This window comes from Falco rusticolus, chromosome 1 (assembly GCF_015220075.1).
Source record: "Falco rusticolus isolate bFalRus1 chromosome 1, bFalRus1.pri, whole genome shotgun sequence".
NCBI lineage: Eukaryota > Metazoa > Chordata > Aves > Falconiformes > Falconidae > Falco > Falco rusticolus.
The window spans coordinates 25148024-25167224 of NC_051187.1; the positions used below are offsets into that span (position 1 = coordinate 25148024).

Sequence of the window (19201 nt, forward strand, 5' to 3'; positions counted from 1 at the left end):
AGATTGTGTACTCCAGAAATGATTAAAGTACATCCTCATCAAATAAGTCAGTTTACAACATAACACCACCCCCCCCCCATTTTTCTTCTCCTCTTTACCTCATTTTTGTCCCCAAAAGGTTTTTCCCCCGTCTCCTCTCCACAAACAATGAAACAATCTGAACTGTGCTTCGCCAAGCTGCTCACCACTGTGCAGGGCCTGTAACACGTGGTGGTGGGGAGCCGCCTGGCGTGACTTTTTTGATTTCTGCATGAAATTAAACCCAAACGATGGTGCGGCTGTGACACCTTCCTGCCAGGCTGTCTCTGGTAGCTCCAGTGATGCGAAGGCTGGCGAACAGGCGTGTGCCCGGGCTGTGGGCTGGCAGGGTGCACTCCCCAGCATCTTCATCGGCACTCCTGTGCTTCAGGGTTTGAACAACAGAGTTGTCAAAATATGTGTCTGAATGTATATTATTTTATTATGCATTTATTCATTCTACCCCTTAAAACTGAGAGAAGAGCGAGTAAAGTTTTCCCGTCTTAAGATTATTTAGAACACTGTTTTAACTGCAAGCTCTTCCCAAGCCCCTTCAAAGCATCGTTCCCTTGTGCTTTGTTTCTGGAATTGCCAAGGGTGTCCATCCAGCTGCTTAGGGTGGCTGCGATGCTGCCCTAAGTGGCACTGCTCATTGTGCCTGCTGCCGGGCTGCAGGCAGTGCCTGGTCCAGTCTTGGGGCAGCAGCATTGCGCCGGGTTTGTTCTGAGGGGTGCCGCAATCAAATAGTCATTGGCAGAAGGTTTGGGGAGTGATTCAAATGGGAGATTGCTGTAGAGCCCCAGTAAGCAAAGCTCTCCTGTAGCAAGTGTTAGAATTAGAATAATATTCATTATTGTTAGAGATGGAAAACAAAACCACGTCATTCCATGACCAGCCAAGCCAAGGAAGCCTGGGTTCCCACTAACATGTGTTTTAAGGTATAGATCTCCTATAATAAGGCACAGAGCTTGCACGGCAGTTGTCCTCTCAGTGGGTCAGTAAGGGAGTGGTGGTAGAGTAACAATAATAGAAAAGAGTAGCACTAAACAGGGTCTCCTCCGCCAGGTGGTTTATTTTGAGGAGAGTTATTGGAGAAAGAAGACAAGAGGCAGGTGCACACACTGGCTTGCAGAGTGTGCTGTCCAACTGATGTCTTTAAAGACAAAATAATCAGGACTAATAATGTTGCCTTCTTGGCTTTTTTGGCCGTTCTTCTGAAAAGCAATGTCCAAAATGAATGTCATTGAAAGAAAAATCAAGGCAAAAATATGTTATTTCCCTTAACCTTTTCGTTCTGTTCATTTGGCCGCCCAGGCAATAAGGACATTATAGTAAACGTATAATAGTAATTAGGGATAAAGGGATTTGCCTAGAAAACAAGCAGTTCTCCAAGCAGAGAAAGCGGTGGAGCCTGGCTTCCCGTGGAACGCTCCCCCTCCTTGCACGGTGGCAATTTGTGCTCACGTGATTCAGTAGATAATTTCGGTGGGTTTAATGTGATCATTTAGGGACTGATTTTGCCAAATAAGCATACAGATGATACTACCTACATTCACAAATTTATCAGCACTGTTTTGTGGCCCCATGCAATTGTTGTGCAAATCTAATTTTTCTTGAGAATCGATGGAATGCTAGCAAGGTTGCATGAGAAAGTTGGGCAATGAATCCCTGGGAGACGGGACCCAGGAGGCGGGTATGGAGGACCCAATGTACATGGTTCTACAGAGACAGAGGGAAGCAAAGCAGGACCCTTCTGGTGTGTTCCCTGAGGTGGGGGGGTTGGGGAGGTCCGACGCAAGATTGTTAGAGCTCAACTTTTGTCTGCTTGCTTCTTATTACCTTAATGGAGACAACCAGAAAATTTGTCCTTCGGATAAAATAGGAGGAGTGTTAGGAGAAGGGCTTGAGGGTTAGGGATGCTGCTGGAAATGGCTTTGGATTTGATTCGGTTTCACGTTGGCACAGTCCTTGACGAAAGCAGTGTAACTGCCTGGGGTGTGACTGGCGCAGCAGGTCGGTTTTGCCCGTTTTGTCGTGCACTTAACTGTTTTATCTCTTTCTTTTGTTGTTGCAGATAAAGAGTTAGGAGTCAGTACGCTAGCTGAAAATGACGACCCTGGTGCTAGGGGCCCGGCTGTCCCGAAAATATCAGGATTAGAAAGGAGTCAAGAGAAGAGCCAGGACAGCAGTAAAGACCCAATACTTGAGCCTGTGGTGCCTAAAGACCCTTGTCCTCAGGTGACACAGCCTTTGGCCCAGCCCCCGTTGGAGCCGCAGCCGGAGGCGCCCTGCCCCAGCCCTGCGCTCGCCCCGCGGCCGGAGGCTCCTGCCCAGCTGCCCCCGCCGCCAGCCGCGCAGCTGCCCCCAGTCCCGGACGAAGCCGCCCGCCCGCCGGTGCCGCAGCCGCCCATCCAGCACCCGCCCCGGCCGCAGTCGCCAGTGCCACCAGCCCACCCAGCCATCCCGCCGGTGCAGCCCCATCCGGCCTCGCAGAGCCTCTCGCAGCCGCTCTCTGCCTATAACAGCAGCAGTTTGAGCCTCAACAGCTTAAGGTAGGCGAAGGGAGCCACGGGCGGGCTGAAGCCCCATGTCTTGGCAGACGTGCTGCCCGGTGGTGATGCTTTCCCGTGCCTGGAGGACTGGAGATGAATTAGCTCAAGGGGAGAAGTGACAGCACGGCCCATCCTGTTGCTGGGAAATGAAGGGGACTTAGTGCATTAAACCTTAATTCCTTTCCTGAAATGAGCCAGGATAACTTTATTTCTGACCTAGCATTCCCATAAATGCTGGGTATTTTCAAGCGCTTAGTTAATTTGCTTTTTCTTTTCCTGCCTGTCATTGCGTACTTGGGTTTTTGGAGGGGATTTTACGCAATGTAGACCAGGGGAAGAAAATCCCGATTCTTGCAGGTTGGGCTGCTCTCTGAAGGCTAATTTCTTTCACCCTCCCATCCCTGTAAACATCTTCCAGTTTCTCCAGCTACCAACATGCCCTAGAGCAAGAATTACAGTACAGCTGCTGTTGGCCCCGCTGACAGCCTAGCACAAATGGTCTTGCACCAGTGACTTGAAAGCTTAATTGTTTCCTTGCAGTCTTCAGTGTTCTTGACCTGGCCACAGTGAGATAAATCTCACCTTTAAAAGGGGGATAAAAAAATGAAGAGATGTTCACAGGAACCCATGATGTCTCTCTGAGTCAGGGACCTCAGGTTTCCCCTACTCTAAGCTAATGCTGGCAGCACTAGGTCATCTTTCTTCAAATCTGAGTTTCCAGCTGGCAGATGGTAGCCTTCAAGACCTGGTAAACCAGCCTTATGGTTGCTTCGTGGTTTGACTAAAGACGGGGAGGTGTTTAAGTCTTGGATTTATTTTTAATCAAGTTGGTATTGCTTGTCTTTAAAAGTCTGTGCAACAGAAGTATGTCATCACTTGAAATAATGACAAGTAGAATTAAGTGCTATGTGACTGTATTTTAAATACTCATTAGTAGGAAATGAAGCCTGAAAAATTGCAACCAATGTAATCACAAATATTGGTTTCGCTTTTGCTGACTTGCCTTCTCTCTTTGTATTGTGGGGGTAGAGAGAGGCATTAATTGTGCAATAACCGTGTATCTGTTGTTGCCTTCTCAACTTCATTTCACATTTTCTGCAGTCTTTCATCTTTCTAAGTCATAGCAAAAAAATGTAAACTTTTATTAATGCAGTGATCACTGATACTGAGCTTCATTTGCCTGAAAACATGACTCGGAAGCAGTCATGTAGAAAGGACCTGATAATTAAGTAATGAATGCACAAGGCTGATTACTCCTTTGTGTGTCATTACTGTATTGTTGGAAGACAGAGTATCGACCTCTTTCTGGGAGGAGAATATGTCTTGGGTTTTGGTGTGGAGAGACCACAGGAAGTAAAATACACCAGAGGAGGTGCAGCAGGTGGCTGGAGAAAGGAGTATCGCGGTGGTATCGCTAGAAAAGTAGAACGGAAACTTGCATTTGAAATATATAACTCGTGTTAGTAATGTGGTTAACGTGAGCCACGCATAGCTTGGTGGGGTTGTGTATGTGTATGTTTGGAGCTTTACTCTCTTCCATGCAATGCTTAATTGCTTTTCTCTTCATTAACAGCAGCAGCAGAAGCAGCACTCCTGCCAAGACTCAGGCCCCTCCTCCACACATATCTCACCACCCCTCAGCCTCACCATTCCCCCTCTCCTTACCCAGCCACAGCCCGCTGCATACCTTCACACCCACCCTCCAGCCCCCCGCACACCCACATCACCCCAATATGTTTGCCCCTCCTACGGCTTTGCCTCCTCCACCTCCATTGACGTCAGGGACACTGCAGGTTCCAGGACACCCAGCTGGTAGTACCTACTCAGGTAAGAGGCAGACGGGTCATGGCCCGTCTAGTGCAGCACAGGAGAACGATTCTCCGGTTTGAGACTGAATCTTTTTGGTCTGTTCCGCGGGGCCTGTTGCTGGGTGGAGGCCGTACTCATTGCTGAATGATGTGGAGTGATACCCAAGCCACAAACACCGAGACGTACCCAATGTCTTTCTTCTGCCCTGGGAATTAATATTTTCGGAAGGCTGTGCTTTTTCCTTGGTTTTGGGGGTTTTGTCCCCATTATAAAGACACAGGAGAGTTTGTAGTGTGTCCACACAGAATCCGTGACTCCCTCAGCGAGCGCCTTTACTGCGGTCGTGGTCTGTGCTCGGTGTCACGTCCCTGGCTAGAGGGAGGGTCTGTGGTGGCTGTGCCCATGGCGGCTGTGCCCGCGGTGGCAGTGCCCGCAGTTGCTCCTGAGCAACTTTGTGTGTGTGTGTGTGGTGGGGTGAGACGTAGAGATTTTTATCAGTGGAGAAAATTGTGGTTTTTTATACTTCGACTGTGGGGAGATGTAAAGTGTCTGTTCCTCCCAGGTCACCGAGAGGGAACAGAGGGAAGAAAATGGAGGATTATCAACATTTGAGTAACATTGTTTTGTGTCTGCACAGCAGAGTACTAAAGTTAGCAGCAGCCACTCAATGTTTACTCACTCCATCTTACTCATACCTCCTCACCTATGTAGGACTATGTCCATGTCCATACAAATTTAGGGAGAACCTTCAGGTTAATGCTCAGAGGGATGCTGTAGTGAAGACAGGCTTGGTGAGGGAGGGGAAATGGAGACGTTCCTCTGGCTCTCAGGCCTTTGGGGACAATCTGAGGGACCTTGCTTACTCTGCAGAGTCTTGTGCTTTACCACCAGGAAGTTTTAAATAAAGCGTTGCTACCACAGCCAGCAAAAAGTAAGTGGCACAAGGTCTGGAAAAGTTCCGGAGCTCACAGGGGTTTGTTTTATTATTTGTATTTCAGAACAAGATCTTCTCCGTCAGGAACTAAACACACGATTTTTGGCCTCGCAGAGCGCAGATCGCGGGGCCTCCCTGGGCCCACCGCCGTACCTGAGGACCGAGTTCCACCAGCACCAGCACCAGCACCAGCACACACACCAACACACACACCAGCACACCTTCACGCCTTTCCCTCACGCCATCCCACCCACTGCCATCATGCCAACGCCAGCACCGCCCATGGTGCGTACCCCAGGCAGAAATGTGAGGATAAGTAGAGCACAACTCTATTCTTTATTACCAAAACTTAAGAATTTGCCAGGTTGCGGGGAAGGAGTCCCCTGCTGCCCAGGTGCAGCTGGGTCGGCGAGGAAGGGCTGTCCCTTCCCCACGATTGTCACTTGTGCTGTAGGGTCAGGTGGCAGCGCAGGGGCTGAGGGACGAGGCTGGTGGCTGAAGGAGCGCTCGTGTTTGGGACTTCCCAGTGCCTGGAGTGGTGCGCACCGGTGCCTCCTCCTTTCTCCTGTCTCATAAAGACCTTGTTTTACTTTGAAGAAAGAAAAATCCCAGTTTCATTGGAAACTGATTTTCTGCCTATCTTTTCCTCTCTGTTGGTTGCCAAATAGTAGAGAAGTAGTCTTCTGTTTTACCAACAGAATTAAAGCAAGGAAGTTTAACTAGTTTGTGCTTTGATCCCTTTGCAGTTTGACAAATACCCTACAAAAGTTGACCCCTTCTACCGTCACAGTGTGAGTTTTATTACTCTGTTTAAAACTGACTTAACTGCTTTTCTGTGGTGGGTTGGGATCACCACTCAGTCAATGGCACAATGTCGAATCTCTCCCTGATCATCACTCCAGGATTTACCATTATCGTTCTTGGTTGCTTTGGCTTTTGAAGGCTTGCATTCGTGGTGCTTGTTTCTGATAAAGATGCAGTATCAGCTTTTCCAATCAAAAGATCTCTTGCTCATACATCATTTGAAGACGAGTTTGATGTGAAAAAGATGAGACAGAAGAGCTGACTGTTACATGAAGCAGGAGAGCGCAGTAATTTCATCACTGTGTTTCAGTTGTGCCACAAACCCTTAGACTGATGTTTTTTCTAAGAAACTTGAAATGAAATGACAAAGTATCATACAAATCCTTCAGGGATAGGTAATCTAATAGTTCTTCTAATACATCATATTTTGGTTTATAAAATCTGAAAACTTGTTTTATTCTTCAGATTTCAAAGGCACATCTGATGCACTGGGCTCATTATGTTTTTAAAGCTCTGTTTGGTGACAGAAACGTGAATCCAGCTATGCACTAGATGTGTTTAGAGCTACCAAAATCATTACTTACTGAGATGCACTGATTTTTAGTATCTCAGTTAATTGTAAAGCTTCTTCTCTTAAGGGTTTGAATCTACTGATGCATTTGCTGCTGAAGTAAAGGGTTGCATTTCCTTCATCATACTGACAGAGGCAGATATCTGGTTGAATATGACATGAATTTTTAAATCCAGTAGTGATATTTTGATGAGAGAAGGAGTACTGCATCAGCACTCAGAAATTTGCAAAGCACTTGGCTTTATGTGTTGGTTTTGCTTAGAAGTGGAACTGGGCAAAAAAAACTGGTTAAGATGATAGTGTGATTAAACACAGTCCCTGCTAACAACTCGCGCCTGTAGTACATGTGAATAGTCCTGTTAATTTCTGGCACCTCATTTGAGTAACTTTAACTGTATGAGAGTGTTTGCAGGATCAGAGCTCTAGGAGTATTAGGCAAACATTTAAGCCTGTGATAATCACTTTTACTGAAAAGGGTAATGCTGCTCATTTGCATCGCTTGCAAAATTGCACTCTTATTTGCTGAGCTTTACATGGATTCAAAAGATACATCATCATCAATGGCATGTTGATTCAAGCAGGAACACGGAACTGGGAAATAGGTAAATGAATTTTAAACAAATAAAGCACAGAAGTTGACTCGCAATATAGGAAATACTGCAAAAGTCTCCAACTGTGTCTGCTTTTCAAATTCAGTGACATGATCTCTTCTAAATCTGGCAGTTACCTGATTTATATGTTAAGTTACCCCCTTTAAATTAAGTAAAGGCTCTGCCTTGTTCCCTGTTAGCCAGCGAGCTGTGCCATTGCACTTGGCAGAGCTCTGGCCCATTGTGCCCTCCCCTGCCTTTCCTTCAGGAAAGGTTTGTCCTTGTGAAGGGATTGCAAAATAATCACTGTTGCGTCTGTTGGGTATTTAGCAAGCTAATACCAGAAGATCAGTGTGATGGCTACGAGTTACACTGGATAAACAGTCCTTCTTAAACTACAGCAAGGCTGTACTAGCCAGGGTATTGCAGTAATCTCTTTTAGTGTGACTATAGATGATATAGGTAACAGAGGAACTGCTTGCATCAGTTTCCTGAGCAGCTGCGGTAGCAAACAGCATACTGCTACTGGCGTAAGCACATGCTCAGCCGGGCTTTTCCTGTTGTAGAAATGCAGTGAAACTGTGGCACTTCCATCGACCTTTTCCTAGTGACAAGTTTCCACTGTAGATCCACACCAGGAACTGGGATACCTTTAAAAAAGCTAGCAGTGCTTTTAAAGCTTCTAAGTGAGTTTTGCAGGAAAGCAAGGTCTGTCTGAGGGTTAAAATCAGTCTGCTGCAGAATAGGGAATGCAGCTCACACAGAAGCTGATGTAGAGTTTTAAAACAGTTTTCTTTCTTGGCATCTTTGATTTTACAGTCTTTTCTCTATTTTTTTTTTCTTTTTTGGGGGGAGGGGGGGAGGGGCGCTCACTGTAGCACAGTGAAGCATTACTTTTACCTACAGTTGATGCCAGGTCTAGTTTAGCATTACATTACACCTGGCCACAAGAAAGCTGTTAACGACATTGTTCCCTGAAGAAAACCAGAAGGGGAAAAAATGCTGCTCAAAAGAGAAGGGATACTGGGGAAGAAGGAACCACTGTCTATGAAAGGCGTATTTTGAACACTGGAGGAATTTATCCAATACAAAGAGATCCTGGAGATAAAATATTTGTATTTTATTAATAATTCTGACCTTGAGGAAAGGACACATTTAATTCACTTACCAGATGTTATAAAACTCTAAGGAAAGTGTTCCTTATTATTAGTCATAGCCAATAGAATATTAAGTATTGCGTCTCTTTCCATCATTTGGAATTAGTCCATTAGACGCAGAATTAAATGCAGAAGACACTGGAGGATTTAAAGCATATTTTACTCATTAAAAGTTATTGTAAATGAGGACATGACTCTCTTAATGATTTCTCCAATGCCTACAGTTCAGTATCAACTAATCTCAAAGTGTTTTCTGCATCATTGAATGGAGCAGGTCCAAATTAAATAGAATTAAAAGCAACAATAGAAAAATGTTATGAAAGGAGACCTGACACGATGCTTTTAAACAAAAAAAATATCTTTTTATACCTCAAATATTTTTTCAGCTTTCAGTAAATATAATATGAATGAATAACCTTGCAAAATAAGCTAGTGGAAGGAAAAACGATTAGGAAAACCACATACATATGTCTGGCATAAACAAATTCAGCAAAACTCTGAGATACTGATTTACTCTGGAATGTGATTTTCTGAGTGTTTGCCCACTCCACATGTCCAGTCTTTTACTTTGCCCAGTCCTGCTTCTGTTCAATTGGCCATTAACTCATTTATTTTGATCTTAAAAGTAGCATACAGTAGAGAGCTCTTTGATCAGCTATGTTCAGAGATGAATTCTTATCAGGCAGATAATCCCTGTAGGGGTTTGGGTGGCAATACCAGCGAAGTTAGCAGCCATCCCCTGTTAGATCCTGAGGTTTCACAGTGAGAACATATTTGGAGTGTGATGCTTTGAACCCCCGACTCCTACCAGAAAGCAACTTGGTGTGTAATCTCAGCATTTTCCATGGAATTGGGCAAGTTAACTGTGTTACAGCATAAGTAAAAGATTCACAGCCAGACCACAGAGGCAAGATAAGATTTGGATGTTATGGTTTACTTGCTTGTTTACCTCCTGTTTGTGTTTGTTTAGTACAAAACAGCTTTTTAAAAAAAAAAAAAATTATCTTGGAACAGATACATTGGGTTCAGTGAAGTCAGTGGTGATGTGCACTTTGTTATGCTTAGTCTGTCTTAGTAGTTTGGGAGGTTTCTGCCTTAACATTTTGTCTAAATAATAATTTTTAACAAATCAGATTGTCTCTCTGCTAGTATTAGATGTGGCAGGATATCCTCTCAGACAGGCTAATGAAGTAAGAATTGTGCATATTTTCTTCATTTCCTACAGATACTATTAAAATCTTAATGTACTAATGGAGTTTTAATTATCCAACATGCTAGAACTCGTAAGGGGTTTTTCCCACTGAAATGGTGGATTTCTGAGTCTTACTTGGCTCAGTGTTCTGCCTTTTCTCTTGAAATGGCTTGCAAACTGAAACCATTTAAAACCTCTGTCCAATTTAAAAATGAATAATTGAACAAAAAAGTCTGTCTTACACTATGATGGCCTAATCCAGGAGACAGGTTGCTGGCTTTATGATTTTGGAACTGCTTTTAAGCTCTAAACGTCATGACATTTGTGAACATTTCATTGACTGCTTTAACTAACATTGTTGCAACAAGATCACTTCTTCAGTGCTTCTCAGTTTTGTCCATGTACCATTTCCCTAATGCTATGCAGGAATGCTTTCTCTGTCTTGTTCAGCTTCCTGTCTTCGTTTTGATGTGCGCTTGTATTTATGTCCTTCTGTCTTTCTGTTACAGCTGTTTCACTCCTATCCTCCAGCTGTATCAGGTATCCCTCCCATGATCCCTCCAACTGGCCCCTTTGGCTCGCTACAAGGAGCGTTTCAACCCAAGGTAAGAAAGGAATTATATATCTGTTAGTGCTCAGATACAGTGGTGGTGTGAGCCAGGAGCAGCTGAGATCTGAGTTACAGCTTAATCCACTGAAGACAATTGGCTTTTTCCAAATTTACTACAGAGAGGTTATTTCTCATTATTTTCAGATATGGCTACATACATTTTTAAAAAAATCACGTGTCATGGCATAGTTAACTTTAGAAGCAATATAATTAGTTCTCAGTACGCATTAATGTAGGGTCATGTAATAATCAAGATTTTAAGAAATCATGATCATTACTGTTTACTCATTTCCATAATTATCTCAGCTCCACCACAGTGCAATACACTGATTTAGTTCTCCTCTCATTTATGATAGCTGGGATAGATAAATGTGATGAGCCTGGGTTGTTTTTTTTTCTTTTGTTTTCATGAAGTCACTCTTGATTTATAAGTGGGAGGAAATCATATTCTGTAGTCTGTAGTCTTTGCAACTAAAGACTGAAATCAGGACTGAAATTTCTGCAGAGAAGACACCTTCTTTCTTAAATTGGCCCATCCACTGTAATGACTGAATATGTAAATTGCAGTTCATTAGTGGAATTCTTCGTATGTATGGTAATCAGACTGTTAACAACTCTGTTACTTAATTGTTAGTTATACTGTAGCTGATTTCTTTTTTTCTTTATTTTAATGTAGGAAGAAGCTCTGTCTCAATGCAGGGTTTTTTCTCCTCCCCTCACCCCGCCCCAAGCTGCATGTTGTTGTATTAGCTGAATAGTTACGTTGAAATCATGGGGAAAGCTTTAATTTTTTTCAACTGGATGTTGCTTTTTCCTGATACCTGTATGATAACAGTTCATTGTGGATGGACTTCAGATCCTTGTACAGTGACTAAAGAGATTACTGATGCTCTGTGTGCTGACAGCGAGGGTAGCAGGTGTAGCCAGGTCCAGGGTGTTATTGATGGGCAGCAGAGCACACGCTCGGTCCTCCAAATACTGCTTTAGGTGCCCTGTCAAAAGTGTGTTGCTAATCGGGATTTTGACAGTGGAAAGAATTCCCAGTGTAAACGCGGTCGCTTCCTTCACGTGTTTTGGATTGAAGTAACTGGAATTTGGTGGACAATGAAAGTTTGAAAACTGAGATGATAATGAGTATATTATTAAGTGGATTGTAATGTTTGTCCTTCCTTCTTTATAAAGTCTAACTTCATTCCTTGTTAATGCAATGTTGCAATGTTAATGATGAAGAAATTCTATTTTTCGCTTTTATGCATTGTGATGCTCATTAATGCTGTCTTTCCTTGCGGTATTTCTAGACTTCCAATCCTATTGATGTTGCAGCCAGACCTGGAACTGTCCCACATACCCTCCTACAGAAAGATCCACGGGTCTGTAGAAAATGTTGTATTTTTCTCAAGTAAAGCTATTCCTCCTGAAAACCTCAAATGCTAACACCATCTTCAGTATGTCCACATTAATACCCTAAAACTAAAGTTTAGTCTGTTTACCTCAATGAGAAACAGAGAAGTTGTATGAGAACAATTTAAATCCTGATCCTTGCTTCTGTTCATCATTAGCAAAAGCAAACAGGTGCTGTGCAGTGGAAGAGCTCTTCCCTTGCTGTCACCCCCACAAGCTCAGGGGTAAAGGCATAAAAGTCCAATTCAACTTAGAAATGTACAAACCTCTTCAAGATTGATGTTTAAACTCTGTAATTGTTTTTAATGTGGGTAATGACAGTTATTCCCTTGGTTACTGTATCGATTGCACCAGCGAAATGCGGATGCCTTTTATTGATCACTTGGTACCTCTGGATTTTTGAGTTCCAGTGTATGTGAACAGCATGTATTGTCTCAGCACTTTGTCCCTTAACCTTTTTCTGTTCTTTGCAAATGCCCATGGGTTGTTTGCATGTTTGAATTAATATACATTGTTTGCCATGAGGAACATCATGCAGTCATAGTTTTAACAGAAAACTCTGACAAAAGCAGTAGGCACCTCTCCTTAAAAATCCATGTTGTGGTATGGCTAAACTATTAAGTACAGCAGGCCTGTTTTCTGTGGGTTATGCCAAGTTCCAGTACTTTGGTCCACTCTGAACTGGTGCTGTAGTTGAGCTTTATACCAATCAGAACCACATTTAATCGTTTTTGTTTCTTCTATCTAATTGAAAAGATAACGAGAGCCTCACATCCTTACGTCACTTAGCTTTATGCTCCCTTTCAACTTGTAGTGTAGTTTTGATTATTTCAAGATGATGTATTGTGCCATCATTGCATCTGCAGAGTACCTCTTACACCTGTAAATCTCCTTTAGTATTGCCTTTCAAAAAAGAAAAGCAAAAGCAAATGAGAAATACCCAATAAATTGAATTTATTTTCCAACATTAATTGATAAAATGTGAGCAAAAAAGGAGAACAGGAAAATAATCTACCCTTAAGAAACAGGCTACGCAAAAAAAAAAATGAGAAAATTGGGGGGAGGGTGGTTATACAGCCCCTGTTTACCAGCATTTTTTGCAGTGTGAAAAACATCTATTGCAAAGCCCACTTGTGACAGAGAACAGCCAGGCAAGCAGTCAGTCAGTAATGGCTATTCGAATGCGCAGGTCAAGGACCTGATGCCATAGCCGTTGGGCGACAGTCACTGCTTTGCAGGGGCACATCTGAAACACCATTCCAGCCTGGCCCAACCCAGTTCATGGCATCAAGCCTGTGAAAAAGGGACCCTGTCTACTATCGTGTCATCTCGTGAGCTGAGCAGCTTTGAAAGATAAGAACAGAAGTTTGCCCAAAGGACAGATCTGTGGTTTTCTTCAGAGTAGTTAACCAGCCATTTTTGTAGCATTAAATCAACAAATTAATGGTGATGCCAGAGGACAGAGCGTTCTGTGTGAGGCTTGTTTAGTTGCTTGTCAACACTTAGGTACAACCGCCATGGGGGGAGGGAGACCAGCTCGAATATGGAGGCTAAGGACTAATTATTATCCGAAAAGGCTTCATTTGAAAGTAAAATTAGAACATTTTAATTTCATCTCTTAATGAAGCAATACAAATTTGTTAATTAGAGCAATTGTTTGAGTGACAAGCATGTAACCAAGCTGTCATTTCTTCTTCACAGTTGACAGATCCGTTCAGGCCCATGTTGAGGGTAAGAAATCTTCTTGTGATACAGTTTGTCAAGCTCGTCTCAGTCCCCACCGGGTTAAAGCAGCAGACTAATTACAAAGCAATGCCATGTTTCATCTTGGGTATTTTACACCATGTTTGCCGAGCAGCTTGGTCAGTCCTTTTTTGCATGTGTCTTGTGGTCACTCGAGGAAAACACACAGTTTCAAAGTTGGAAGTTTTCTGTTGCTGTCATGCAACCCCCTAGCATGAATACTAGAGGTTAGATATTGGTAATCCTTCTAATGCACTGGCTTACAAGGTTTCCTGAGCCAAATCCTAGAGAACTACCCTGACAGTGATCCCCTGTCATTTCACTGCAGACCGAAGGATTTTGTTTTTTATTATTTACTGTGTGTTTCCAGTGTCATTCAGTATGGTACTTCCTACCCAAGTACCTTACTGTCAAGTATAGACAGGCAATCCTCATCAAACACAAAAGATTCAGAAATGAGGAACAAACGACCCAGTCTTTCAGTGACCCAAAAGGGTTTTTTTGTTAATTGTTAGACATGTTCAAGAAGGTCTAGATCTTGATCAAACCAACCAAGTGAACTTTTAAAATCACTAGCACGGCTGGTTGCTGTGAATAAGCAAAAGGCTTGAGTTTAGGCAAGTATGTGTGTAAGACAGGTTTTATTTTTTGTGGTTTTACTTGGTAGTTAATATACACTTAAAGTAGAAGGGGGACCATATGCCATAGTTTATGAAACATTTAAGTTACCAGTAGCTTGAGGAGCTTCTTGAATTTCTGTGATTATTTTTAAATCTGCAGGAATTAGTTGTGTAGTTAACTACAGACCCCTAAATAACAAAACTGGAGAAAGTATATCCTGAATGAATGTTTTTCAGACAAGATTTCCAGATGTCCTGGAAATGGAGTACAAAATCAACAAGAAAACCCAGATAGCACTCTGGTTCTTTTCTCCTCTCTCTTCCCCATGGCTTAAAAGCATGGTGACAGGAAGGATGTGAAAAGTCTTCCCAAACAGGGTGAAATCACTGACCTCCAGTTTGGGGGTACAGACCAGCAATCATATGAGGCAGTCAGATTAATTTTGAAAAACAGAGTGATCTTTTAAAGTGCGTACATTTTTCTCTTTTGGTGGAAAGGCTTAGAATAGCTGTATTTTCTGAAATGAACTCACAGTACAGTTGTGAATCAATCCAGGTGTGCAGGGCAGCTGCTGACTCAGAGACTGTTTCATTGATTTCAGCAACACAAGCTGTGTTCTTAGCCAGTGGCATCAAAAGATTACAAGAGTGCATAAAACCTGAGTATGAGTTTATTTGGAGAGGAGAGTGACCAGGAGCCTGGATATCCAGGTAAACTTCATAGCAAGGGACAAATTCTTTGCATTTCTGATTTCCCAGAAGGACAGAGAGGGAAGACATTGAAGGGAGGAGACCTTTTGCTTTCAATTTTCTTGACGTGGGGGATCCCCCAGACCAAAGCAGACTGAGCTAGGAGTTGGCAAAAGTTGCTATAACTAGAACAAAGCGTCACAGGTTTTTGAAAGTTACTGATTCATGTTGTATCCCTTTGGTTGTTTTCCAGAAACCTGGAAAGTGGTGCGCTATGCATGTTCATATCGCCTGGCAGATATACCATCACCAACAGAAAGTCAAGGTCAGTCTTCTGGGCACACCTAAATTTCAGATGAATTGCACAGTGCGAACTTGGGAGAGGAAGAGTTTGCGTCTCCGTTAGCAGTTCGGTGCCATGGCTACTGGGTTGTTAAAGTAACCATACGTAGCAGTATAGCATAACCTTCCATTTCATAGTGTCATAGCCTGTTGGAATTAACCTAAAGGTAGAGTCTCAAAGCAATGCCTGTGGTGCCTTGGAGCAAGGACACAAGATCTTCTGCAGCAACAACTACTTTGTAGCTAGGAAGACCTAAATGGGTGTGCCTGTGAGCTACAACATTGCACTTTTTTATGGAAGAGGTCACAAACATATCAAGATTTTTTTTTTTTTAAGTCTGGAGAAGCTAGGCACATGTATCCCATGCCTCTTATTAATATTCACGGACAGAAGAGAGCACAGGAAGATTTCCTCTGTCTAAGATGCTTTATCCCATATGGCTGTCCAGGCTCCCATCATTATTTTTCACAACCCGTCTCATAGCTGGAGGTTGGCACCTGTACGTGTCTGGGTTGGTAAGGCAGACACAGCCTCCCAGACGAAGTAATGTTATCCAGACCCTGTCTCATTGCACCAAAGGTAGAGGGGTGGAAATCTTTTCTTTTTGTATATGCTTTGAGACTTCAGGGGTAGGGCCATGGCCAGTTTAGGCTCTCCTGAAACAGATGTCAAAGAAAAAGAAATAATTATTCATTTAATAGTGTATTTCCAGTCTCACTTTGACTGTATTTTGATTGTGCTTGGACTCTGTGAAGATGGTTTCTTTCCCTTTATAAGATTTTCACTGTACTCGTCACTGAAAAATTCTGTGTTGCTCCTGAAGTTTTTCAGTAAGTCAGGAAAGGTTGGTGTTCTTTACTGTTCATAGTTGTACTTCAGGAGCCAATAGATTGTGTTAGAAAGCAAAATTAACAGAAGTCCATAGCACTTTGCAGTGTATGTATGCAATTGAATTGTATCAGGCAGTGCTATAAGAATATGAAGATGTTGAACAGCTACTAAAACCTGCAGCTAATAGAGTTTAAAAATAAGCCTTTTAAACAAGGTTGACAGGTTAATTTGCTGCAGTAGACATATCTCTCTTCTCTGCTTCCTTATGTTTCCCCTGCTAGTGATCTTCATTCATCTTCCCATTATCAAAAAAGACAAGATTATAGACCTAGAGAGTTATATGTCCTTTTTTTTATTTTATTGAAAAGGTATTTTCTTGAAGTGAAATTATTAATTCCCATGCTATTTATGTCCTTTGAATCTTCCTTGATTTGATATTCAGAGAGAGGTCATACTGGTGTATTTATAACTCAGAGTAAATGCCATTTTCATGCAGCCATTTCTTTTACCTAACACTTTTCTATCTTGCATGTTAAAAAACAGGAATAAAGCCCAGGAGTACAGGAAAGGATGTTACTTGACTTTTTGAGGTTGTGCATGATGATAATTTCAAGAATAATTCAGAAATGTATTTCACCGTCTCAGTTCAGTCAAAAAATTAGGTATAGTCCACAGTCAGTAAAGCAAAGTGGTTCATGTCCCCATGGGCTGTCAGACCCCCACCTGGGAATGAAGTCCTCCTGGCTGCATGTGACCACAAAGTGTGAAATCTCTGGCTGAAGGCTCATACAGAATGATTTCTCCTTCTAGCCCAAGGCTGTGAAAGGTGCCTTTTCTTCTGCACAAGCTGAAGACACTGCCTCACTGTAGAGGAGGGAATAAAATACATTTGCTCAGAGATTTCAAGTTTGCATGCAGTGCTACTAGACTGCTTGCAAAGTATGGAAGAATTGCTAACTATCTGGCCCACTAGTAATTGCTTGCAGAGGGCAACAGCAGACACTGAAGAAGCAGGCAAGATGGGAAACTTTAAAACACAACCTTCCTGACCCCAGGAAAAATTGCATGCAGCTGTGGCTGCTATTTGCCTGCCTATACCTCTGCACCAAGACGCAGTTCATATCTGTGTAACCTGTCTGCACACACAGGGAATTCCTTAGACAAAGCTCGGGTTGTGTCCCAGCTCTGGGCACAAAGCAATTTTATGTTCACTCCTAGACTGACCAGCGTGTTACCAGCGTGGATTCAAGAGAGAATTTATGCTCTGTAATTGGCCCTCTCTCTTTGAAAAAGGTCCCTATGGCCCAAACTAACATACCATGAAATTAGTGCAGACATTTACATTGATTTTAGGGGGTCCTGAGTTAAGGTGTTACAGATCTGCTGGACTTCGAATACATTTGTAAGGATCACCATCATGAGGGGTGCTCTCCTGAACATGAACTGGGGATAAAATAAATCTGATCAATTTTCTTTGGTACTATTTTAAGGTAAACCAACACATTCAAAAATCTTTTAACACATCTCTGATACTCCTGTTCCTCTTCAGACAGAGGATTTTTTCATTATTTAGAACAGCGCAGTTCATATGGCTGCAGTTAAAGTTTCAGCCAGCTTTTGCTATTCTGAGTAATGCCTGTCAGAGGTTTATAACTTGGTTGTTTAAAAGAAAAATAAAAAAGAGTTCACAGCATAAAAATCTGGTACACAGGCTTCGGCTGAGGCATTTCTATTTTCTGAACTTTTTTTAACCATTAAAGCACTACAGTATTACTTCCTTAAAAGACATGACCTTAACTTTGCCATCTTTTCCATTTCAATATTCTTGCAGCCCAGTGTCACAAAACGTTGATAAAGCCTTTTTTTGGCCTTTTTTGTAGTGGGGTTGGGTGAGGTTTTTTTGTTATTCTCATAGCTATGTAGTTATGTTACTAGCACTTGAAAAGCAGGTACTAGGCATGCACAGTAACTTGCTCATAACTTTTTAATATGCATATTTATATCACTGTAATAGCCTGTACTCTGAGCTGGCACAGCATTAAATACTGATTTATAAAGTGTGACATGCTCCAGAATTACTGTCAAGATCTACTGGTTCAGTGTTACACATTTGTAAATCCTTTCAGCTGACCTGTACAATTAATCAGCAATCTGTGTTTAGGGAGTTCTGGCAGCACAGGTAATTGGGAATTTGGTTTTCCTCTCATTCAATAAAACTATTGAAATAGGGACCACTAAAATGGGTACATGGCACAAAGAAGAGTCCATCCTTCATCCACTTACCATTTACAGTACAGCAACCCCAGCAAATTCACCTTAAAAAAGAAAGCCTGCTGATTCTAATACCATCTATATAAACCCAGCAACATACTGTGCTTTGAATTTGGAGTGCGAGCAGTCAAAATGAGACTTCAGATCTTTAGACTCAAATACACTTCATCTGTAATTTGATTCATTTTAGCCCCTAGCTTGCTCAGTTGCAGTCTGAGAGAGACTGAAAGATATACTGCATCAAGTGTTTCTTGACTGCAGCTTCACATTTAAGATTAATGGTTCTGGTGTCCATTGACTTGTCTTTGCTGTAACTTTGGCAAGGGATTCCTGCAACGGGAAGAGGGTCAGCTGGCAGCTGTGCCTGCTACAGTTGATGCTTTCACCCAGCTTTTAACATGCTTGCCCACCTGAGATCAGGTCCAAAGGAAGACTTCTCTTCTGCTTTATTTTTATTATTTTAAGACAGACCTATTCTCACAGCTGAGGAAGGGTCTGAGGCCTCTTCAAAGATTTTTATGTTTGTTCTTTATGTCAGGTCTGTGCTGAAATGCTTTGCTCCAGAGGGATGGATGTGAGCGTATGTGAACACAGTGTTGAAATCTGCAGGAAATGTGCATTGGGAGCCTCAGATTTTCTCTCTCTGCCTCAGATCCTCCTTCCAAGGAAAGCAGCTGTGTACCTACAGTCAGGGTCCCAAAAACGAATATTCTTGCTAAAACGTCAGTTACTATGAATAAATTGCTATACCCCCAGCATTCTGCAAGTGTCTTTTACTGCTATCTTTTAGGACAGTCTCTTCCACATCCTGGTTTTTTTTACATTTCAGAAACAGATGCAGTCTGATCCGCACAAGCTGGACTTTGGCCTGAAACCTGAATTTCTGAGCAGGCCACCAGGCCCCAGCCTTTTTGGAGCCATCCACCACCCCCATGACCTGGCCCGGCCCTCGACTCTCTTCTCCACAGCCAGTGAGTACTGAGAAATGAAATCTCCCTATTGTGGCACACTCATCAAAATGCTAATTCTTGCCATGTTAAAAGGAAATTTCCCATATGCTTTGGG

General features: G+C 42.6%; 1 protein-coding gene across 6 annotated transcripts in view; it reads left to right on the forward strand.

Annotated features, from left to right (window-relative positions):
• The window catches only part of AUTS2 (activator of transcription and developmental regulator AUTS2), a 790872-nt gene that overhangs the window by 760845 nt on the left and 10826 nt on the right, over positions 1 to 19201 (forward strand). For 2 of the 6 annotated variants that reach the window (XM_037375122.1, XM_037375127.1), the window contains 9 exons: positions 2093 to 2570; positions 4144 to 4397; positions 5378 to 5619; positions 6060 to 6104; positions 10137 to 10232; positions 11536 to 11607; positions 13340 to 13369; positions 14945 to 15016; positions 18966 to 19107. In XM_037375122.1, coding sequence (XP_037231019.1) covers positions 2093 to 2570; positions 4144 to 4397; positions 5378 to 5619; positions 6060 to 6104; positions 10137 to 10232; positions 11536 to 11607; positions 13340 to 13369; positions 14945 to 15016; positions 18966 to 19107 — 1431 coding nt within the window. The remainder of the gene's footprint in view (positions 1 to 2092; positions 2571 to 4143; positions 4398 to 5377; positions 5620 to 6059; positions 6105 to 10136; positions 10233 to 11535; positions 11608 to 13339; positions 13370 to 14944; positions 15017 to 18965; positions 19108 to 19201) is intronic. The other 4 variants (XM_037375123.1, XM_037375124.1, XM_037375125.1 and 1 more) reach the window with 4 other exon arrangements.